We start from the raw sequence: 24,489 nt of genomic DNA, 5'->3' as shown, positions 1-24,489 counted from the left end.
CCTGGGCCTCCACACAGCTCTTATAATGCACCTGGTCAGTGCCCCCAGCATTACGCCAGTAGACAATACTGGTGGGTGAACTTCCTGGTTTTCTTAACAAAGCACTATTGTCCTACTGGAAATACAGTTATTTTTTCGTCAGGGTGACGTTGCTTCCAGGGGGCGGATTCACTGCTCACCTCGGCCGTCTGGAGTCTGGGGGACGTCGTTCAAGGCAGGCTCCTCCACGTTATCGTAATCCAGCTGAGACCCCCCCAGGGAAGCTCCCTCTGAAACAGCAAACACCACACTCAGCCCATGGCACCAGCAGCCTCTCTTCAGCACAGGTGACCCTTATAACTAGAGCTGTGTATCATGGCACGTGTGAGGGGAAGTCGCAGGGGCCCATGGTGAGAAGGGCACAAGCCAGAGAACTACAGTGAAACAGGAGTCCCAGAAATAACTAGGGGTCAATCCTGTCCCTGCAGGATGCAACAGCAGTTCTTGTATGTGTTTCAGTGGGAGCAGGATCTGGGCTTGTGCTGAGATAACAGGTTGGGACACGGGCGCTGCCAGGCCAGAGCCGGCCTGTGTGAATCCAGCTGATCTCTGCAGACAGGTTTGAGTTTTCCTGTTACACTGGGGAGGGGGAACCTCCCCTCTGCAGGAATTAAAGCTCCCGCTGGGAGGTCACTGGCCTGATCCTTTGTGAGCTCCTGCTCTCCACTAGCCCCTCAGGCAGCCCAGGGCTCAGCTTGGCAGCGCTCCAGCTTCTCAGCAGAACTGGCTCATCTGCTCAGTGTCTCCTCCCCCAGCCACAGGCTAAACTCCCACAGGGCCCAAATCATGGACTCCCTTGAGAGCAGCTGGGGTAGAAATGCCGCCCTGTTTATAACTAGAGATGGGCCCAGGCCAGGAAGTTCAGATCCAGGGTTTTGCTTCAGCTTGTTATAGCAACAGGTGTCAGCTACAAAACTGACATCAGGAGCTGGGGTCAGAATCTGCAAATCCCCCTCCCGCAATGTTCTGGTGGGTTCGGATCAGTGAGTTGGGCTGAGCCCATCTGTAATTATAACATAGGACAATCTTCTGATCTCTCTCAGAGGTTAGAGACGAGCCCTGCTGGGCACTGACGCCTTCCACCCAAAGCGACTGACCCGTCTCCTCCAGCTCCTCACCTGGGGAGGTCACTGGGAGCCACTCCCAGGAGTGTGTGCTCAGGAGATGGTCACATGTTCCCATCCTGAGATTCTGACAGAAATCCTGTTCAATGGGATTACACCCAACTGTGTACATTGGGAACCGTGTGAGGGGAAATGGCTGCAACTGCAGGAAGCGTCATAGATATTTTGTTCTTTGTCCAGATTTGGGTCTCTCGGCCTGAGTCTGCCCCTCCCCCGTTACCTTGTTCTGATCCAGGATCGTTTTCCCCCTCGCTGTCCCCGGTGTAATACTGCAGCTTCATCACAGAGTCATCTGAATAGGAGACTGGAGAGACAAGAACCAGAAATTCATCACACTGAGAACAGCTGAACTGTGGGACTGGAACACATCCAGGGCCAGGAGCAGGATTTCCAGTCTCAGTCTATTCCTTCGTCTACAGGAGATGGTGACTCACAGCGACTCTGAGCGGTGAGAAGCTGACACAGACTCCCCAAGAGAAATCTCCATGTTATTGTGGTAAATGTGACTGAGGGGATGCTACAATCTGACCTGAAAGATGCTGGGGTGAGTGAAGGGCACATCTCTGGCTGCTGGTCCAGGGAAGTTCCACAATGGTTCTGGCCTCCTCAGCCACAGGGGGGACTCCTCCTTCTTAAGGGAAATACCCGCCTCCCCCCTGAATCAGTCAATCAGCTCTCTGGGGTGTTTCCAGATTAGGCCAAGACAGGCCCAAGCAGAATCTGTGATTCCCTGTAACCATCTTAAGCTTTCATGGGTGAATACCCACTTCGTCAGATGGATTTCCACTCCATACAACTAAATGCAGTGCCTTGCATGGTGTCAAGTATCAGAGGGGTAGCAGTGTTAGTCTGGATCTGTAAAAAAGCGACAGAGTCCTGTGGCACCTTATAGACTAACAGAAGTATTGGAGCATAAGCTTTCATGGGTGAATACCCACTTTGTCATAGTAATATATCTTGTTGACTTCAGATGTGCCACAATCTTCTCTTTGACTTTTGTTGCCAGTAACTGTATGATCTCATTTTGAATTGTTTTTCCAAGGTAGTGGTGTGTGTTCATTTCTTGGGTGGTGACTCTTCTTAGATGCTCTTGGAGTACAGCATCAAACTCAGCCATCAGCTCCGCAGTTTTGAGGACGTTTCCATTGTTTGGCACATACAGCTGATCTGAAGTGCCACGCAGTGCTAGGTTTTGGGTAACAAGCATTCTCACAATGGCAATGAGCCTTTTCAGAATATTTTGCCAGTAAAGAGACTCTGATGCAATCTTCTCTTGATGCTGATCACCTATGGTGGCCTTTAACCTTAGTCTCATCTCAAGCTCTTTCCACTATGGAATGCTCTCTGGTGATTTGCTGCCTTCTCATGGCATGCCAGATTTCTAGCCAGATTTTTCCAGTCCTTTGTTCCTGTAGAACCCAATGTGGCTGGAACATTAGACTGGAAGAGTCTGCAAGAAAAACAGAATGCAGCATTCTGGGGTTTTGAGTACATAAGCCATGGCCTCTCCACTTTGTCACCATTGGGGATTTCACGCCAGTAATGTGTTGGATGGAAACTTCTATTTTCATTGTCTTTGGGGAACATGAAGTTTTTCACTTGCTGTGGCCCATGCAGTACAAGAAGTCCCTCAGGCTACTGCTCAAGTGGGTGCACAGTCCTGGATCATCTAGACTTAAGGAACTAAACTCAGCAGCAGCTGTTTCTTGCGCCTCCACCACACTCTTCCCTGATCTACACTTTTCTTCAGGAATGTGCATGGTTACATCCATTTGAGATGGAGATATGGATGCTGCAGTAGCTGCCAGGCTACAGGCTACTCTGGCTAACTGGAAGATCAGGCATCTCCTCACCACTCACATCCTCACTGGGGCTGGAAGGCTCACCGTGAACATTTGTGTCTATGTATCTCAGGAGAGCTCCTTCCTGCTTAGCTAGAAAAGCTTCCTTTGCTTTCTTTCTTTTTCTGAATGCTGCCCCAGAGGGGCGTTTTCTTCTTTCACTCATGACTGCTGTTCTGTGCCAGCTATAGTGGCTCTCAACACTCAATTGAAGGGGACAAATAAGCAGGCTGGTAGCAGGGCCTGAGTGAGGGAAGATATCAGCGTCTTAAGGGCCTAACTGGCTCCTACTACATCAGTTGACTGCCTGTTTTCCTCAAGTGGGTTCAGGGAAGCAGCAGGAAACAGGAAGCTCCCTGAGAAGCTGGTGTTAATCAATCCAGGCTCCTGGGGGTGCTAGAGACGTACATAAGAAGCTCCTCCTCCTCTCTCTCCCTGCAGCTCCTGCTGCTTTCTGTTATTCCCTCTCACCTTTTCTTCTGCCTGCCTGTTATGTCTCTTGTGCCCTACTTCCTCCAGCACAGCACTCCACCATCTCTGTGCATCTGGAGCAGAGAGAAGACATATGCACCAGCAGCAGATGCAATTTTCTACACTCTGGGTCCTAGTGGCGCCTCCCCATAGTCCAGTGGCTGCGGTGGGAGGAGGGCACAGAACATCCCCTGCTCCAATGCTCCGGAGTAGTTTTCAAATGATAGTTTAGCCTAGCCCCAGACAGTCGCTTTCCTGACCCCTCTCTGGTTATACTCCAAGGCTTCAGGATGGGCAGATAGGATATTAACTATCCCTAGAATTGGGACTCACAGTGTATGGTGGGAAGGAAGCCCGTCTCCATCAGTCTATATGAGTAATTGCTGGTCTCATCACAGACCCAGCTATCACAGCTAGAGCTTGGCAAAAAAACAAGATTGTTTGGTTCTCTGGCCATTGGGGAAAAAAAACCAAAATAATTCCAAGATGGTTTTGAGTTGAGCCAAAAATGATGTTGGAAAATTTTTGGCAAATGAAAAAGTAAAAAAAAAGTTTAATGTTGACTGAAACTATTTGGTGTTCTTTTAGACACTAGTTAATTTTTGTTTGTTTGTTTTTATAGATAAAATTAAAGGAAATTTCTAATGGAAAAGTACTATCAAATTGAAGAAAACAAAATGTTTTCTTTAGAAAGTGTTGAAATGATATGAATTGTTCTGTGTGTGGTTGGAACAATTGGGTGAAATTGACAGGAATTTGTGAAATGTTTCAGTGTCTGTGAATCTGCATTTTTCACCGAAACATTTTGTAATGAAGACTTGTGCCCAGTTCCAATGACAAGCTCACAGGGCTGAAGCTGCAGTGATTTAACTCTGGGTCAGGGCCCCAGATGGAAAGGGCGTTAGATAGCTGCTCCCTGTTAAGAGTGAGACACACAGACCTGAGCGACTGAACATCTCCTGCTTCTCTCTCATCAGGTTATAATCAATCTCCTCATACACGGCCTCAGAGAAGGGATCCAAGGGTCTTCTGGAACCTGAAAACAAAGGTCAGGGTTTGTACAGGGTCATTGAAACCAGAGATAGGAAACCCTATGGGATCATCCAGCCCCTCCCCCCGGGGCACAGTGCGAGCCTGAACCCTACAGCACATTCCCACTGCTGGAATTGAAATGAGCCAGGTGACAGGGTTTCTTTCCACAACAGCTCTTTGATGATGGTTCCCAGGGCTAGTTCGCTGTCTGGAAGCTTCCTCACATTCATTTTAAATGTTCCCTTTTTAATCTCATCCCATTATTCCGGGCTATTCCCCTTTGGAGCAGTTTAAATAATTATTACCCTATGATGCTGTTTATCAGCAAAATGGTGATAACATCTTTTTTTTTTAAATTGAGTTTAAGGCCAGAAGGGACCATTAGAACATCTTGTCTGACCTCCTGTATAACAGGGGCCACTGCATTTCACCCAGATACCCCTAGGTTTGAGCCTAAAGATGCCCTTAGACTAAAGCATTTCAGTCTCAGAAGAATAAACTCTTGTGTGCCACAGGCAGAAAGCAGGAGTGACGAAGGTACCACCAATGCCCAAGGCCCCTGCAATGGCAGGGAACTGACTAGGTGAGAGATGCCTAGATCGGGGTCGGCAACCTTTCAGAAGTGGTGTGCTGAGTCTTCATTTATACAACTCTAAATTGAGGCTTCGCGTGCCGGTAATACATTTTAACATTTTTTAGAAGTTCTCCCCATAAGTCTATATATAATATATAACCAAACTACGGTTAGGGTTAGGGTCAGGCCGGAAAGCAGGCTGAGCAAGGCTGGAGATCCAGACCCTGGCTGGCAGGAGGTCAGTGGCTGGAACCCCAGATTGGCAGCTGAGGTGAATGAAGCTGGCGGCTGGTAGGGCTGAGCAGGGCCGGAGGCCTGGACCCTGTCTGTCAGGGGGCCCGCGTTGGAACTCCAACTGGAAGCAAGGGGAGTGGGGCTGCAGAGGCGGGGACCCCGGCTGGCAAGAGGCCAGCAGCCGGAACCCCAGAGCAGTGACTGAGCGGCTCAGCCCACCCCCACTCTGGGGTTTCAGCCGCCGGCTCCTGCCAGCCGGGGTCTCAGCCTGCTACCAGCCTGGGGTTCCTTCTCCCAGGCCAGCAGTGGGCGCTGAGTGGGACCGGCGGTGGGACCCTGGCTGGCAGGAGCCGGCGGCGGAAACCCCAAAGTGGTGGTGGGCTGAGCGGCTCAACCCGTGCCACGTGCCATCAGAAACCAGCTTGCGTGCCACCTTTGGCACACGTGCCGTAGGTTTCCGACCCCTGGCCTAGATAATCCTGGCAGGCGATCCATGCTCCATGGTTCAGAGGAAGATGAAAATCCTCCAAGGTCCCTTTTTGCCAATCTGACCTGGGGGAAAATTCCTTCCTAATCCCAAATCTGACAATCAGTTTGAACCTAAGCATGTGGAAAAGACACACCAGACAGATATCTTAGAAAGAGGTATCTCTGAACCACCTCAGAGGACTGGTCCAGCCCATCCAGTCTCACAGCTCCCTCTGTAGCTAATGTCTGATGCTTCAGAAAAGGGCAAGAAACAAAGCAAAGCAAAACAAAACACAAATATGGGGGCTTTCCAGAATTCCTTCCTGACCCCTGCAGGCGACTGGCTGAAGCCCTGAACTATGAGGTCTGATTATAGTCATTGTCTTACTGCAAAGTAGTGAATGTTACGTGTATGTTGATGGCAATCCCGTTCTCTACCTTCTTTCCAAGGAGCTGGTAGCTAATGTTTGTGCAGTGTTTTATAGAAGTAAAATCCCCTAAAAGTGCCAGCTTTCAGTACAATACAATGCTCCTTACTCCTTGTATAATGCTCCTTTCCTGCACTTCTCCTTCCTAAGATTGTCTTTTCTACTGGATCACTCTCTTCACAACTATTTACCACAGCTTGATTCCAATACACTTTTTTCCTGACAATATTTCCAATTTCTCTAGGTTCCTTTTCCATGATGTCTCTACTCATGATATTCAGAACCCCGCCCTGTGACAGATATTGCAGCCCCAGGCAGTATCTTTTGGAATCACTGTATTAAATCTATGAATGGTTTATATTCTTCTGCATTTGGGAGGGGTACCACAGCTCCTTCAGGAAGAAAAAACAGTGGGGGTTGGTGGCTGGGTGGGGAGGAGGCATGATTAAGGTGAATCACTGAGATTGTAACAACTCCAGAAAGGTAACACCCTTCAAGGTGATTTACACAGACTGGTTCAAACTGGGTTACCAGAGCCCAAGAGACAAAGAAAGGCTTCTGGTATGAAAGGCTGAGTTTAAACAGACTCAGGGCCTTCATTTTGATTCAGCAAATGGGCAGGACCTTCTGACCACGGGGATCCCAACACTGAATCATTGGACAGATGGTGGTCTACCAGGTTGCTGAGAGAGAGCTGGCTGGTAACTTGTGACTGCTGGCAAATCACTGCTCATAGCCCTTGGGGAGAAAGCACAGCATGGGGGCTGGCTTGTGGGCAGACTGGTTTGCTGGGGGTATCACAGTGGAAGGCAGGGGGCTGTGCAGTATTAAAAAACCCTGGCCACAAGGAGGTGGGACAGGGGGTTCCCACCCAGAGACAAGTGATGGATGGATACCGGAGTAGGAACTCCTGGAATGGATTACTGGAGGGTGGGGGGGATACAGATGCAGCTTCTCTGAAACTGTGACGCTCCCTAGCTAGTATCATCACCAGATTTCATGGCTGGGCTGTTCAATTGCCAAACAGTTAATAAAATAGTAAATGAGAGAGGAGTTACCAGACACCCCCGACCACCCCATGCAGCCCGGTATCACCCCTCACCCTGATACCCTGCAGCCCCCCTGCTATTGCAGAGGCATTTCACACAGTGACACCAATAAGGACCCACCTCTGCGCTGTGCCCTGGCACTTCGCACCTGCACCCCGAGGATGATTAAGACCAGGCAGAGCAGGGCCCCCAGGATAATGCAGATGACCACAGGCACCGTGACTCTCCCACTGTCGGTCGAAGGGCGGCGCGGAGGAGCTGGATGGAAATGAACAGGCAAAAGGGAGAGATTATCCTGTGAGAGTTGGGGGGCGGGGCAGGGAGCTCCCCAGTTACTCATTGTAGGGACCAGGACAGCAGGGTAATGGGCTGGGACACAGTCTCTGCTCCATGGGGGCAGCTCACAGGTTGCTGTTTAAATCATGGGCTCTGCCCTGTCAGCTGGAGCCAGAAGACAGGAATCCTCTGGCTCAGCAGGGCCTACAGCTCCCACCTGGGTGTCATTCGCCCTCAGATGTCACAGGCCATGGAAAGGAGCTCCTTCCCTCAGGCTGCAGCTTGCAGCTCCTCCTCTGTGACCCAGCACCAGGGAAATTTAACCCTTGATGGGACGAGGGGGATGCTTTACCTGGGGTATTTGGAGAATCTGTCCTCTCTGTCACACCTGCAAAGGGAAAGGGAGAGAGTTGGAGTCTGGAGCGAGGTTGAGGTGATGTGTTTGTTCCTGGGGGGAACCTCACCTCTGAGAGTCCCTGGTTGTCTCCAGCTGTCACCTCCACAAACTCCCTCACAGCAGCACAGGGCCTGTTTGTTAGTGATTTAGGGCCCAAGTCCCTTGTGCTCTGTGCGGTGATGAGCACACGAGTAACAAACCAGCACACTGGGTCTGTGATGGATGCAGGGTTATGTGGGCTGATGTCTGAGCCAATCTGACTCCACAAAGGTTCCACCCCACAGCATCCATGATGCTCCTAGGGTGACTAGATCGCAAGAGTGAAATATCAGAACACATTGGGCGAGCGGGGCGGGGCGGGGGGAGGAGGGAGAGGACGACAACGACAGACACAGGTGCACAGAGCCATGAGAGGGGGCCCTAGGAAGCTGCGAGAGGGGTTGTATGGCCCCTGCTGCAGCCCGCACCACAAGCCACAGGGCAAGGACACCTATTGAATTCAATGAGAATTTTGCGTGTGAATTGATGTACCTAGTTCTGAGATTATAAAGCCAGAAGGGATCCGGTGATCACCTGGTCTGGTATAGCACAGACATAGAACTTTCCCAAAATAATTCCTAGAGGATAGTTTTTAGAAAAAGCTTTTAGAAAAACACCATGACCCTTAGTATATTGTTAATCCTTAATTACTCTCACCATTGAAAAGGTATGGCTTATATCCAGTCTGAATTTGTCTAGCTGCAACTTCCAACCGTTGGATCATGCTCTACCTTTCTCTGCTAGACTGAAGTGCCCATTATTAACTATTTGTTCCCCATGTAGATACTTACAGTCTATAACCAAGTCACTTCTTAACCTTCTTTTTGTTAAGCTAAATAGATTGAGGTCCTTGAGTCGATCACTATAAGACATGTTTTATAATCCTTTAATCAGTCTTGTGACTCTTCTCTGAACACTCTCCAATTTATCAATATCCATCTTAAATTGTGCACCCCAGAACTAGACACAGTATTCCAGCAGTGGTTGCACCAGTGCCAAATACAGAGATAAAATAACCTCTCTACTCCTGCTTGAGAGTCCCCTATTTAGGCAGCTGGTCACCCTATTTCTGTATGCATTTCCCCAGGTTTTGTTGTAAAAATCAAAACTGAACTGCCCCAGAAATTCTGGCATGTGGAATCATCATGAAACTCGCATGGCTCCAACCCTGCCGATGAACCTTTAGATCCACTGCACAGACTTCTGCCACTTGAGTTAATGGAGTAAGTGATGGCAGAGGCAGTAGGTTGTCATCCTATATGTGATAGATCAGTTCTATAGGGGGATGAGACACTTTTTGCCACTGGGTTTCACAGATATCTGCTGACAGAAGAAGAACTGTGAAACTCAGGAATCCTGGGTCTATTCCAGGCTCCTGAACGGAGTGGTCTCTAGTAGTCAAAGACCCTTCTTCCCCGTCCCCTCCAGTCTATGTCTATCCTATTGCTGTCTAACCAGCCCCAGCTCCTCATCTGATTTCAACTGCCCCCCACTACCACTCTGGATTCCTTGTCCCAGTTTCCGGGTCCTGTCTCACTCTCTTCTCTCCCCGCCCCCATCCCTCAGATGGGATGTTCGTTCCAGACTGGCAAAATTATAAGGCTTCCCAACATTTCAACACTTCCCATTCTAAATTTTCGGTTGCTTAACTATAGGCTAGCTCTGCCTACAACAAAGCATATTCAGAACCTCTCATTAAAGGGATTATAAGTGTAGCAACCTCCATCATAGCTACTCACCAAAGATTGAACCCGAGCCATTCAGACTTAAAAGCATGAGCTTCTACTACTTGAGTTCAAGATATAACTCCCTTAGCTGGTAGCTATACAGTTATCCTCTAAAAATCCACCAGAGGAGGGCACAAAACACATGTTGGAGAGTGAATTACAAAAGTGCCAAATATTATTATTAGACCTGCAATACTTTTCACAATGAACATCAGCGGGGGATAAACTGGGAGTTTAAGAATATTTGGAAAACAATTTTAGAATAACATTCAGTGCTGTGGTTTAAAAGAAAAAAAAACTGTTAAAACTCATAACTTAGCAGTATTCAATATTTGGAAAAAAAAACAAACTTCTAGGAGCTATGGGATACAAGTTAAGAATGTTGAAACAGGAAGATGTTATGCTTAGTTACCACTTGGGCAAGGCGGCCTGCTATGTAGTACTTGCAAGATTTCACTGTAATGTTTTACAATATATAGCAGCGCAATGCTGATTCCATTGATATTGTTGAGCAATTCATGCTGATTTTATTTCAGCCCACATCTTAATAGTTTTGAATACTATAGATCACTATTTTCAGCTCAGTTGGTCTGAACATGCAGAGCTTTAAAACTGTTATGCTCTAAACTGTATATTAACTACAGTTTTATAAACCTGCATGTCAGAGAACTGTGTGCCACTACTACTAGACAGTGCCACAAGGCAATTCAGTGTGAATCACAGAAATGTAAGACTGGAAGGGACATCAACAGGTCATCTAATCAAACCCCTGCACTGAGGCAGGACTGAGTAATAACAACACTAGACCATCCTTGACAGGTGTTTGTCTAACCTCTTAAAAAACTCCAATGACTGCTATTCCATGACCTCTCTAGGTAATTTGCCCAGTGCTTAACTACCTTTACAGTTAGGAAGTTTTTCCTAATGTCTAACCTAAATCTCCCTTGCTACAATTTAAGCCCATTGCTTCTTTTTCCTGCATGTCCTGAGTGGGACGGGTGTGGGTCCAGGCAGTGGGATTCGGGGGAGGGAGGTCGAGGAAGTCAGTGGGTGTGTGGGGATGGACCAGGGGAAGCAGGGTGGAGGAACTGAGGGGGGCAGGACTGGGACTGGGGGAGTCGGGGGTGCTGAGGGGGATGGGACAGGACTGGGATGGGGGGAGTAGGGTAGGGGCTGAGGGGAGCATGAATGGGACAGGGTAGAGAGAGCTATGTAGAGTGGGGCGGGGCGGAGGAGACAATGGGGCAGGGCTGGGCTGGGGAGGATCAGGGGGTTGGGGAGCGGGACAGGGTCTGGAGGGGATGAGACAGAGGGGAGCAGGACTGGAATGGGGGGAAGTTGAGGGGGTGGGACAGCAGGGGGAGCGATGGGGGTGGGATGACGGGAGAGGCTGAAGAAGAGATTTGAGGTAGGGCAAGGCTGAGGGCAGTGGGTTGGGGGGAGCAGGGGGACTGTGGGGGAGGCTGTTGGAACGGGGGCAGGGACTGAGGGCAGTGGGTTCGGGGTGGGAGGTACAGGGGGACTGCGGGGGAGGCTGAGGGAACAGGGTCAGGGTAGGGGCTGAGGGCAGTGGGTCGGGTCTACACTGGCACCTCTCAGCATTGCTGTGCCGGGTGGCAGACCTGCGCCAGCGCTACCCTGGTGATGGAAGAGTCCTCAGTGCAGATTTCATGACACAGACCCTCCTCATCACTTCAAACCTGGCGCTGCTCTGGTCAGTCGCTAGGCTCTTGTCACTTTCAAACCCATGCAGGGTATCTGGCTCTTTTTCAGTTCTCAAGTTAAGAAAAGCCTCTGCATTTTGTGAGGGCTTCAACATTCACTTTCCTACTTGACAAACTGTCTGCCTGACACATTGCTCCCAGGGCATTCATCTTTATTCATTATCGGCAGGTCCATCAGATTAACGAGCAACACAGGGGGAAGCAACACAATGGTGTCAAGGAGTGGGTGGGCTGATCCATCCTCCTCCCTGAAAATTACAGCATGTAGCAGAAACATCTCCTGTCACTCACCAGAGCAATTCACGGCAGCATCTTCCTTATGATCACAGTTGCTCTCACCCCAGGGCTTGGCAGGACAGTCCCAGAGAGATGACTCTGTCCCTCTGCAGTTCAACGTCTCCACCCAGATGGAACCAGTCCCCTCACCGAATGCAGCCTCGCCCGGGGCAGATACAGCAGATCCACAGCCCAGTTGTTTACACACAACGTTAGCATCCGCCATGTCCCAGGAATCATCACAAACTGTTCCCCAGGAGCCACGGTACCAAACCTCCACTCTCCCCGAGCATCTGTCCTTTCCTCTCACGATGCGTAACTTCTCCCGGTCTGGAAATGCAGAAACCTCACATGTTACTGAGACAACTGGGGAGGTCCTCAGGGACCAAGAGGGAGACAGTGAGAAGCAGAGATACCTGTGCAGCTCGTAGAGTTTGGGCATTCAGGGTTCTGAGTTGGTTTTGCTTTTTTTCCTATGGAGAGAAAAAGCCGAAGTGAATGCACTGGGTTGTGTGTGTGATGTGGGAGTAGAATTTATCTGTATTTTCAATCCCTAATTTCAGCACTGTATGAACTGAAATGTGAACTCTGGGTCATTTCATACCAAATTAATTTGCTATTCAACTATTACTGAGACACACAGGCCAACATACACACAGACTTGTGGGGGATTCCAGTCTTGAAGCGAACTGCACAGCCTGGGCCCATCTCTGATTGTTCATCCCAAAAGGATTAATAACCACAGAGCTGCCTAATGATGGTCTATAGGGAGAGGCTTTTCTTCGCTCTCACACTACCTTAGCGCACTGTGTAACACGGGTCTCTTTTATAATTAATTGATTAACTTCCATGTTTGTTGTTAATCCGAGAAATGCTTATTTATATAAAAGACTGTGAAAATATGTTTGCATCTTGTGTTAAGAATTTACATCTGCCTACACTGAGATGTGAAGAATTCCACCTGGACTTCAACAATTTCCACCCCACCATCAACCTCAGCCTGGACCAGTCCACACAAGAGATCCACTTCCTGGACACTACAGTACAAATAAGTGATGGTCACATAAACACCACCCTATACCGGAAACCTACTGACCGCTATACGTACCTACATGCCTCCAGCTTCCATCCAAGACACATCACATGATCCATTGTCTACAGCCAAGCCCTAAGATACAACCGAATTTGCTCCAACCCCTCAGACAGAGACAAACACCTACAAGATCTTTATCAAGCATTCGTAAAACTACAATACCCACCTGGGGACGTGAGGAAACAGATTGACAGAGCAAGACGGGTACCCAGAAATCACCTACTACAGGACAGGCCCAACAAGGACAACAACAGAACACCACTGGCCATCACATACAGCCCCCAGCTAAAACCTCTCCAGCGCATTATCCATGATCTACAACCTATCCTGGAAAATGATCCCTCACTCTCACAGACCTTGGGAGGCAGGCCAGTCCTCGCTTACAGACAACCCCCCAACCTGAAGCAAATACTCACCAGCAACTACACACCACACCACAGAAACACCAACCCAGGAACCTATCCCTGTAGCAAACCTCGTTGCCTACTCTGTCCCCATATCTACTCTGGCAACAGCATCAGAGGACCCAACCACATCAGCCACACCATCAGGGGCTCATTCACCTGCACATCCACTAATGTCATATATGCCATCATGTGCCAGCAATGCCCCTCTGCCATGTACATTGGCCAAACCGGACAGTCCCTCCGCAAAAGAATAAATGGACACAAATCAGACATCAGGAATGGTAACATACATAAGCCAGTAAGTGAACACTTCAATCTCCCTGGTCATTCTATTACAGATTTAAAAGTCACTATCATTGAACAAAAAAACTTCAGAAACAGACTTCAAAGAGAAACAGCAGAACTAAAATTCATTTGCAAATTCAACACCATTAATCTGGGCTTGAATAGGGACTGGGAGTGGCTGGCTCACTACAGAAGCAGCTTTTCCTCTCCTGGAATTGACACCTCCTCATCTATTATTGGGAGTGGACTACAGCCACCCTGATTGAATTGGCCCTGTCAACACTGGTTCTCCACTTGTGAAGTAACTCCCTGCTCTCCATGTGTCAGTATATAATGTCTGCATCTGTAACTTTCACTCTATGCATCCGAAGAAGTGAGGTTTTTACTCACGAAAGCTTATGCCCAAATAAATCTGTTAGTTTTTAAGGTGCCACCAGACTCCTTGTTGTTTTTGTAGATACAGACTAACACGGCTACCCCCTGATATTTAACAAGTTCTATCCTAACCCTTCATTTAATTGAACACATCACATACATGCATGTGTGCACGTGCACATGCTGGTAGTTTCAGAATTACCAGTGCAAGAAATATGGGTCTCTTCTGCTCGGTTATCACATGACTTTGGATTCCATTGGTCTGATGGGCACTGCCAGAGGGAGCTGTGCTGCTCACTGCATGCAACATGGTCCAGCCATGTGGGACCCTTTCCATATTCAGATCCTCCTTCAATATATCCTCCGTCTCCACAGTTCAGCTGTTTGCATACAATTGCTGCAGTGACTCCAGACATCTGATTGGAACAAACACTGCCCCACGTCCCATTGTAGAAAACCTCCAGCCGCCCAGCACAGTCACTGTCGCTCACCAGCCTCAGATCTGTGAATTCTAGAAGCAAATGCACAAAAAGGGAATTTAAATCATTTGATTCTGAAATGAACTGGGGTGTGAAGAGTGAAATCCCAGCGATTGCTAACAATCCTGTGCATCATTCTGCAGAAGCAACTGCTAGAGAACCACTCCAAGAATGAGATACTCTTTTAGACACCACAGGCCCCTTAGAAATACAATGGGCATCTCTGGAAGGCCACCATTTACCAGCAGCTACATACAGATTGTAATAGATAAAGGTCAGGAAGGATTGTGACATTGGCAGGCCAAACGCCAGCTCTTGCCCAGGCTGCAGGCCTTAGCTGAGAACTGACAATCTCGTAGCTGGAGACCAGACCAGGTCACTTTTGCTCAGAACAGATATTGGTGTTTTAAGAATGTATTTTGTGCTTAAACTCTACAAAATGGTGGTTAGTTGCTGCAGGCATTAATCTCACTTGTAATGTCTGTTGTCCATGATACAAGAAAATATGTAAGTTTTGCTTTATAACTGAAAATGCTGGCTCTGAACTTGTGAACTCAGGCACAGGAATCATCCCCCGCCCCCCATCCATCCCCGAGGACTATCAAAATCAGATGGGCCATCAAGGATCATCACAATATAAAGGATTGGTTAATGGCCTTATCGCACCCATGGAGCAGTACGTGCAGAAGGCCTCGTCCCATCGCTTTGAAGGCTGGAAGAGGAAAATAAAAATAGTATATATGAAGATGTTTCATCTTTTTGTCTGTTTGAACTATGACAGGGCTAGAGACACGAAACTGAAGCCAGAGACCCCAAAGGGTTACCCCTGGGTCAGCGCTGAAGGACATTTGGAATTGACAGATCACTACAACTCTGTCACTCCTAGGATGTAAATGGTAACTCATTTGTGTGTAGATGGTTGCTTGCTTTAACCTGTAAATAACCCTTTTATTTCTTTTTTCCTAGTTAATAAACCTGTATATAGTTTATTACAGGATTGGCTACAGGCATTGTCTTTAATGTAAGATCCAGGGTACCAACTGGTCTGGGGTAAGTGACTGGTCTCTTGGGACTGGAGCAACCTGAATGTGATGTGATTTGTGGAGTAAATGATCAATTATAACTAAGTCCAGTTTGTCCGGGTGACAAGATTGACTGGAGAGTCTAAGGGGACTGTTTGTGACTCCATGGTAAGATAGATATAGTGATCCAGGACTAAGTTTCCTCTAAGCTGCACGGCCATGTGTCCGCACAGCAGGCTATCAAGGGCCGCATAGGCACTCAGCCACAGGGGCCTGGGCTGGAGAGGCACCTCTTTCCCAGCCCCGGAGTTGCTGTGGCCGGGGACTGGCGCCTCTCCCCTGGCCCCAGCCCTAGATCTGCCATGGCTGGGGAGAGGCACCTCTCTCTTGGCCCCGGAGCTGCCGCATCGGGGAAAGAGGTACCTCTAGGGGCTGCTAACAGGAAGTTTCGCAAGGGAGTTCGGAACGGGAGTGGGAAGGAGGCAAGGTTCACTTGCTGTTCTTTAAAACCTGTAAACTAAACTACATTCAAAACTTCTTGATTTAAACAAAACCCTTTCATTATCTAGATAGCTGCAGGAGACAATGCAGGCAGAAGCCCAGCAGCAGAGTGCGGGCTACACAGTTTATTGCACTGACTGCAGCATGTATGATTACCTGCCCCGTGGGTGGGTGGCGTATGTGTGCATTCAATGCAAGGAGCTCCTGGCCCTCAGAGACCACGTACGGACTATGGAGGCCAGGGTGGCAGAACTGGAGGAGCTAAGGGAGGCAGAGGGGTGTTGATGAGGCTTTCTGGGACACTGTAGAATAGTCCCACCTCCGGTCAGACAGCCCCTGCGCTGTTGAGGAGGATGAAAAGCCCAGGGAAGCAGGGCAATCAACGGGAGCAGAGGGAAACCTTCCCATAGTTGGGACCGTCCTTCCAGATGGTATTAGGGTATCCTCTCGCACTGAGGATATCTCTCCCGGGGAGGGAACTCCAGTCATTAGAAAAAGGCAGGTGTTAGTAATAGGAGATTTGATCATTAGAAACATAGATAGCTGGGTTTGTGGTGACCGGGAGAACCATATGGTGACTTGCCAGCCTGGTGCGAAGTTTGCGGATCTCTAGGGGCATCTGGATAGACTTATGTGTAGTGCTGGGGAGGCGCCGGAGGTCGTGGTAGATGTAGGTACCAATGACATAGTGAAGGGTAGGAGAGACGTCCTGGAGGTCAAATTTAGGCTGCTAGGGAAGAGACTGAAATCCAGGACCTCTATGGTGGTTTCTCAGAAATGCTCCCAGTTCCACACGCAGGGCCAGGTAGGCAGGCAGAGCTTCAGAGTCTCACTGCATGGAAGAGATGATGGTGTAGAGAGGAGGGGTTCAGATTCATTAGGAACTGGGGAAACTTTTGGGATGGAGGGAGCCTATACAGGAGAGATGGGCTCCACTTAAACCAAAGTGGAACCAGACTGCTGGCTCTTAACATTTAAAAGGTTGTAGAGCAGTTTTCAAACTAGGAGATGGGGGAAAGCCGTCTGCTGCAGAGGAGCACGTGGATCGGACAGAGACTTCTCTTAGAGGAGAGTCTATTGATAGAGATTCTCTAGTTATTAGTCAGGAGGAGAGGATACAAGAGGATAATGTAAGGGCCAGATCAGATGATAAACATTCACATAAAAAAGAATCTGACACATCATAAAGGGGCAGACAAATAAACAGTGGCAAGTTTTTAAAGTGCTTGTACACAAATGCTAGAAGTCTAAAAAATAAGATGGGTGAACTAGAGTGCCTTGTGATAAAGGAGGATATTGATATAATAGGCATCACGGAAACCTGGTGGACTGAGGACAGTCAATGGGACACAATCATTCCAGGGTACAAAATATATCAGAAGGATAGAACAGGTCGTGCGGGGGGGGGGGGGGAGGGGGGGAGTGGCACTATTTGTAAAAGAAAATGTAGAATCAAATGAAGTAAAAATCTTAAGTTAATCCACATGTTCCATAGAATGTCTATGGATAGTAATTCCATGCTCTAATAAGAATATAACTATTATCGACCACCTGACCAGGACAGTGATAGTGACGATGAAATGCTAAGGAAAATTAGAGAGGCTATCAAAATTAAGAACTCAATAATAGTGGGGGATTTCAATTATCCTCATATTGACTGGGAACATGTCACCTCAGGACGAAATGCAGAGACAAAATTTCTCAATACTTTAAATGACTGCTTCTTGGAGCAGCTGGTCCGGGAACCCACAAGGGGAGAGGCAATTCTCGATTTAGTCCTGAGTAGAGCGCAGGAGCTGGTCTAAGAGGTAACTATAATAGGACCACTTGGAAATAGTGACCATAATATAATAACATTTAACATTCCTGTGGTGGGAAGAACATCTTGACAGCCAAACACTGTGGCATTTGTGGAACTATGCAAAAATGAAGGGGTTAGTTAAACAGAAATTAAAAGGTACAGTGACTAAAATGAAATCCCTGCAAGCTGCATGGACGCTTTTTAAAGACACCATAATAGAGGCCCAACTTCAATGTATACCCCAAATTAAGAAACACAGTTAAAGACCTAAAAAAGAGCAACCGTGACTTAACAGCCATGTAAAAGAAGCAGTGAGAGATAAAAAGGCATCTTTTAAAAAGTGGAAGTCAAATCCTAGTGAGGTAAATAGAAAGGAGCATAAACACTGCCAAATTAAGTGTAAAAATGTAATAAGAAAAGCCAAAGAGGAGTTTGAAGAACGGCTAGCCAAAAACTCAAAAGGTAATAACAAAATGTTTTTTAAGTACATCAGAAGCAGGAAGCCTGCTAAACAACCAGTGGGGCCCCTGGATGATCGAGATACAAAAGGAGTGCTTGAAGACGATAAAGTTATTGCGGAGAAACTAAATGGATTCTTTGCTTCAGTCTTTGCGGCTGAGGACGTTAGAGAGATTCCCAAACCTGAGCCGGTTTTTGTAGGTGACAAATCTGAGGAACTGTCACAGATAGAAGAGTCACTAGAGGAGGTTTTGGAATTAATTGATAAACTTAACAGTAGCAAGTCACCGGGACCGTATGGCATTCACCCAAGAGTTCTGAAAGAACTCAAATGTGAAATTGCGGAACTATTAACTATGGTTTGTAACCTGTCCTTTAAATCGGCTTCTGTACCCAATGGCTGGAAGATAGCTAATGTAATGCCAATATTTAAAAAGGGCTCTAGAGATGATCCCGGCAATTACAGACCGGTAAGTCTAACGCCAGTACTGGGCAAATTAGTTGAAACAATAATAAAGAATAAAATTGTCAGACACATAGAAGAACCTAAATTGTTGGGCAAAAGTGAACATGGTTTCTGTAAAGGGAAATCATGTCTTACTAATCTATTAGAGTTCTTTGAAGGGGTCAACAAAAATGTGGACAAGGGGGATCCAGTGGACGTAGTGTACTTAGATTTCCAGAAAGCCTTTGACAAGGTCCCTCACCAAAGGCTCTTATGTAAATTAAGTTGTCATGGGATAAAAGGGAAGGTCGTTTCATGGATTGAGAACTGGTTAAAAGACAGGGTACAAATGGTAGGAATAAATAGTAAATTTTCAGAATGGAGAGGGGTAACTAGTGGTGTTCCCCAAGGGTCGTAGGACCAATCCTATTCAACTTATTCATAAATGATATGGAGAACGGGATAAAAAGTGAGGTGGCAAAGTTTGCAGATGATACTAAACTGCTCAAGATAGTTAAGACCAAAGCAGACTGTGAAGAACTTCAAAAAGATCTCACAAAACTAAGTGATTGGGCAACAAAATGGCAAATGAAATTTAATGTGGATAAATGTAAAGTAATGCACATTGGAAAAAATAACCCCAACTATACATACAATACAATGGCTGCTAATTTAGCTACAACAAATCAGGAAAAAGATCTTGGAGCCATCATGGATAGTTCTCTGAAGACATCCACGCACTGTGCAGAGGTGGTCAAAAAAGCGAACAGGATGTTAGGAATCATTAAAAAGGAGAGAGAGAATAAGACAGAGAATATATTATTGCCTGTAGCAGGGTGGTTACCCGCTCCTGCCCCGAATGGTTTAAAGACAGCCCTGGGAGAGGGCTGGGGCAGGGGAAAATCTACTAGGCTGATTGGGGAAGCAGCCGCAGCTGGGCCACACCCTAAGCAGGCCTGAGCTGGCCCTATAAAGACAGGGAAGCCAGGGGTAGACACAGACTCTCTCTCTCTGCATTCAGAGAGAGAAGGGCCTGGCTGCAGGGAGCTAGAGACAGGGTACCTGAGTGGAGCAGGCCTGGGGAAAGGCAGAGGAACTGGGGAACTCCAGCCTGGAATTCCCCAGGCTGCGGCCTAGCATTGGGCTAATAGTCACTGAGGGTTGCAGAGGGCAGCCCAGGGGTAGGCAAAAGCCGCAGGTCCAAACCCAACCTTGCCTGTGATGAGTGGCGTATACTGCAGTCTGCCCCAGGGAGTGGGGCTAGATGGTGACTGGCAGTAGCCATACACTGAGGCGAGGCGAGGTGGGGTTAGTGGGTGAGGGTTCCCCTGGGTGGGGAGACCCAGAGTGTGGGGGTACTGCCAGAGGGACAGCACCCCAGCTAAAAGGGCATTGGAGTGCAGGGAGGGACACAGGGGCCAAGCAGTAGTGGATCACTGGCCTGCAGAGGGCGCTCCTGAGCTGGGATGAGCTAATTCCCATGGACAATCAGCAGGAGTCAACTCCCTTACATTGCCCTTATATAAATCGATGGTACACCCACATCTTGACTACTGCTTACAAATGTGGTCTCCTCATCTCAAAAAAGATATATTGGCATTAGAAAAGGTTCAGAGAAGGGCAATTAAAATGATTAGGAGTTTGGAACAGGTCCCATATGAGGAGAGATTAAAGAGGCTAGGACTTTTCAGCTTGGAAAAGAGGAGACTAAGGGGGGATATGATAGAGGTATATAAAATCATGAGTGATGTGGAGAAAGTAGATAAGGAAAAGTTATTTACTTATTCCCATAATACAAGAACTAGGGGCCACCAAATGAAATTAATGGGCAACAGGTTTAAAACAAATAAAAGGAAGTTCTTCTTCACACATCGCCCAGTCGACTTGTGGAATTCCTTGCCTGAGGATGTTGTGAAGGCTAGGACTATAACGGCATTTAAAAGAGAACTGGGTAAATTCATGGAGGTTAAGTCCATTAATGGCTATTAGCCAGGATGGGTAAGGAATGGTGTCCCTAGCCTCTGTTTGTCAGAGGGTGGAGATGGATGGCAGGAGAGAGATCACTTGATCACTACCTGTTAGGTTCACTCCCTCTGGGGCACCTGGCATTGGCCACTGTCGGTAGACAGGATACTGGGCTAGATGGACTTTTGGTCTGACCCAGTATGGCCATTCTTATGTTCTTATGTTCCCCTGGTCCCAGGCTGCTGCAGCAAGAGAGGGGGGGAGTCCTCTCTTCCTGCTGCAGCACCAGAGCAGCCTGCACCCTAAACCTTCATCCATGGCCCTACCCCACAGCCAACATCCCCAGCCAGAGACCTCACCCCCCGTACTCCAACACTCTGCCCCAAGCCCTAAGCCCCCTCCTGCACCATGAGGCCCTCATCCCCGGGCCCACCCCAGATTTCTAACCCCTAGCCAGAGCTCTCATCCCCCACACTCCAACCCTCTGCCCCAGCCCTGACCCTGTCCTTCACCATGAGCCCCTCATCCTCAGCCCCACCACAGAGCCCTCACCGCTAGCCAGAGCCCTCAGCCCCCACACTCCAACCCTCTGCCGAGCCCTGAGCCCCCTCATGACCCTAAAACCCTCATCCCCGGCCTCACTCCAGAGCCCACACCCCCAGCCAGAGCCCTCACCCCATGCACCACCACCCTCTGCCCCATCCCTGAGCCGCCTCCCACAGTCCAAACCCCTCAGCCCCACCGCACCACACATCACCTCTATACCGATGCACATAACATCATTCATTCCACACATGGATGTGAAAAATTAGAGGGAACATTGGTCCAGGAGTTCACATCTGTTACTGTCTTGGTTAAATCTACTTATAGACACACCGCCAGTTTGGGGTATTGCCTTGTTTCTCACCATCTGCGCTGAGGTGGGCACTCAGTGCTGTGAGCCACTCAAAACAGCGTGATAGTTTGACCTTCTGTAAAACAGCTACATAAAGCCTAATAACTTGAGTCTGACTTAAGCATAGCTTCCAGAAAGGCATCCAGTCTAGACAGGAAGACTTTAAGATATGCAGAATGCACTATTTCCCTGGTAGGTTTCAGAGTAGCAGCCGTGTTAGTCTGTATCCGCAAAAAGAACAGGAGTACTTGTGGCACCTTAGAGACTAACAGATTTATTAGAGCATAAGCTTTCGTGGGCTGCATCCGAAGAAGTGGGCTGTAGCCCACGAAAGCTTATGCTCTAATACATTTGTTAGTCTCTAAGGTGACACAAGTACTCCTGTTCTTTTTGCATTTCCCTGGTAGTTTGTTCTGATGGTTAATCACCCTCCCTGTTAAAAACCTGGGCCTTATTTCTGATGTGAATTTGTCTGGTTTCAGCTTCCAGCCATCAACTCTTGTTCTGCCTTCCTCCATTAGATTAATGACCCCTTTAGTAAGTGTATGTTCTCCTTGTGACGGAACTTATGCACCGTAATTAAGTCACCTCTTGATCATTTTGATAAGCTGAACAGATTCAGCATCTTAAATCTCTCACCGTAAGGCTTTTATTCAAGCCTTCAGACCACTTTTGTGGCTCTTTCCTGCTCCCTCTCCAATTTTTGTGGACATCAGACCTGGACACAGTATCCAGTACCCGTCTCACTAGTGCCAACACAACAGTAACATTTAGTCCCCAATCCTATTCACTACTCCCCTGTTTATACATCCAAGGTTCGCATTAGCCCGTTTTGCCACACAGGGCACTGGGAGCTTATGTTCAGTTATTTCTCTACTAGGACCCTACATCCTTTTCAGTCGCTGGTTTCCATGATGCTGTGTTCTTCAAATACCTGAGACGCAGCATTCTAACATTAGGGAAATCTTGCAATATCTCCAATACTCTGGGTAGGAGCTGAGGACTTTCTAATGGTGACCCTGGTAGGTAGTTACAAAAGGGAAAGGGAGGCAGAGACAGTCAGGGAAAGTATCATTCTCAGCGATCTCCTTAAACATCTGCTCCCTCCATTAAAACCCCTGGTAACACGGCTCAAAAGAGCATTCACAGAACAGACCTGAGCAGAGAACTCCCGCGTCCTCCTTGTGTCTGCAGTTGTGCTGGCCCCAGCTCCCGGAAGGACAGTCCCAGAGATTGGATTCGTTCCCAGTGCAGTTCACATCATCCAGCCAGATCTGCCCGGATCCTTGCCCATAATGAGCAGAGACAGTTGCATTGATGGCATGTCCACATCCCAGTTGTTTGCAAATGACATTGGAGTCTGACAGATCCCAGGAATCATCACAGACTGTCCCCCAGCTGCCATTGTAATAAATCTCCACTCTCCCGGCACAGCGACCTGTCCCATTCACCAGTCTGATCCGCCTGCTCCCTGCAGGGATAGATCCTAGCTGTTAATATGTATTTTCCTACTGAACAGAGAATGTTTGTGAGATTTGGAAATGAATCACCTGAGCAAACAACACCAACGTCCTCAGCAATTCCTGGCTGGGCTGCCTCAGACATGGATTTGTCACAGAGACTCAGACAAGTTTCATTTCCTGTACACTGGACACTTCTCAGCTCCACGGGGCCTGTTCCTCGCTCAGACTTAGCGGGGTTATAAGCTTTCTCAGCAACTCCGCACTGGAGTTCCCTGCACACCACGCTGGCATCATTCATGTCCCACTGGTCATCCAGCACTCTGCCCCACACACCACGGAGGGAAATCTCAACTCTCCCATCGCACCGGCTCTCTCCATTCAGCAGTCTGAGTGATTCAGAGCGACCTGGGCTCAGAGAGATGGGAAATACACTGAATAATACTCTGTTATACATTAGAAATAATACAGAAGGCACATGAAATTATGGACTGTTTCTCAATAAGAAGGTATAACCCGGTGATCAGAGTGTATCACAGTGTTAAAGGGAACAACCTCTGTCAGAAGACACTTATTCTTTTCACTCTATAAGTGGAAGGTGCTATAAGGATTGCAAACCTCTGAGCTTGACAGAAGGGCTTGCTAGCAGACCCTGTAAATGAGTGAGTGAGGGAATTCCTGCAGATTACTGATTGGGAAAATAGTCTCTGTGGGGGGTGGAATGGCTGCTGAGGTTTTTAGTCACTTTATCCAGTCTTAAATGCCTGGAAGCCAGTGAATAGTGTCTGAACAAGCACTTATCAGGTGGGTCGTGCATGGTTTAGGAAAGTTTGCCTTGAGGGAGTTTGGCCAATGGAAGAGCAGGGTTCATGGTGGTCAGGAACAGGTTATTGTTGGTAAGTTCCCTTAGTTCCCTCTGAACTTTGCTTGGTAGCTGGCAAATTTCTTGGTTCCCCTGGGTGTGCAGGAGCTCCCAGTGTGAGATAGTTCCTGGCACTGGTGGTTCTGACGGGAGCTGTCCCCTGAAGTGTGATGTGATCTCTGAGCCCAACATAAGATTCCAGCTGATCAATTCACACCACACTAAGCAGGTTGTGTGTGGGGCGGGGAAGGGACATTCTCTGTTGGTGAATATTGTGACTTCCTTGGGATGTGAATTTCAGTCTTTGCGTGTGTCTCAGAATCAGTGAGTCCTACAGCAAGGTGGTAAGTTAGGAATTACTCACCGAGTTCAGATCCAGGTGCAGCCAGGAGAGACTGACAATGTTAAAAGACAAGCAGCAGAGTCAGTGCAGGGCACACCCACTGGCTGTGTCAGGTCCCGGTGCCGAGAGGAAAGGGACGCGGCTGAGCTGACGGACACTGAGCTAGGGTCAGGAAGGCTGGGTGGAGCTCGAGCCCCAGCGGGACCCCCCTTTACCCAAAGGGTAAACCTAGGGTGACCAGATGTCCCGATTTTATAGGGACTGTCCTGATATTTGTGGCTTTTTCTTATATAGGTGCCTATTACCTCCCACCACCTGTCCAATATTTCACATTTGCTATCTGGTTACCCTAAGCATGCCCCACAGCCTTTGTGCCCCGGGCAGCCTCAGCTTTGGGT

The 24,489-nt window shown here is 48.1% G+C and overlaps 2 protein-coding genes across 3 annotated transcripts in view; both read right to left on the bottom strand.

Moving 5' to 3' along the window:
• Window positions 1-24,489, bottom strand: part of LOC101936793 (scavenger receptor cysteine-rich type 1 protein M130-like) — a 153,831-nt gene that overhangs the window by 74,737 nt on the left and 54,605 nt on the right. The window lies entirely within an intron of this gene.
• On the bottom strand, window positions 169-23,294 carry LOC101933679 (antigen WC1.1-like). The gene is made up of 8 exons (XM_065578714.1): window positions 22,977-23,294; window positions 22,583-22,897; window positions 14,062-14,370; window positions 7,889-7,924; window positions 7,381-7,518; window positions 4,416-4,511; window positions 1,384-1,467; window positions 169-269 (listed from the first exon to the last, which is right to left on the bottom strand). Exons 1-8 carry the CDS (start codon window positions 23,185-23,187, stop codon window positions 169-171), a joined length of 1,290 nt encoding a protein of 429 aa, XP_065434786.1. The 5' UTR covers window positions 23,188-23,294.

This window comes from Chrysemys picta, unplaced genomic scaffold, assembly GCF_011386835.1.
Source record: "Chrysemys picta bellii isolate R12L10 unplaced genomic scaffold, ASM1138683v2 scaf1, whole genome shotgun sequence".
Taxonomy (NCBI): domain Eukaryota; kingdom Metazoa; phylum Chordata; order Testudines; family Emydidae; genus Chrysemys; species Chrysemys picta.
This window is presented reverse-complemented; position numbering and strand designations above follow the sequence as displayed.

Excerpts from the sequence above, each read along its gene's own strand:
- LOC101933679 (XM_065578714.1), bottom strand. The coding sequence starts at position 23,187 with ATGAATGATGCCAGCGTGGTGTGCAGGGAACTCCAGTGCGGAGTTGCT. Across the intron at positions 7,925-14,061 it reads GACCCATATTTCTTGCACTG|GTGTGACAGAGAGGACAGAT; the intron begins GTAATTCTGAAA and ends TTCCCTTTGCAG. Across the intron at positions 4,512-7,380 it reads TGCCAGGGCACAGCGCAGAG|GTTCCAGAAGACCCTTGGAT; the intron begins GTGGGTCCTTAT and ends CTTTGTTTTCAG.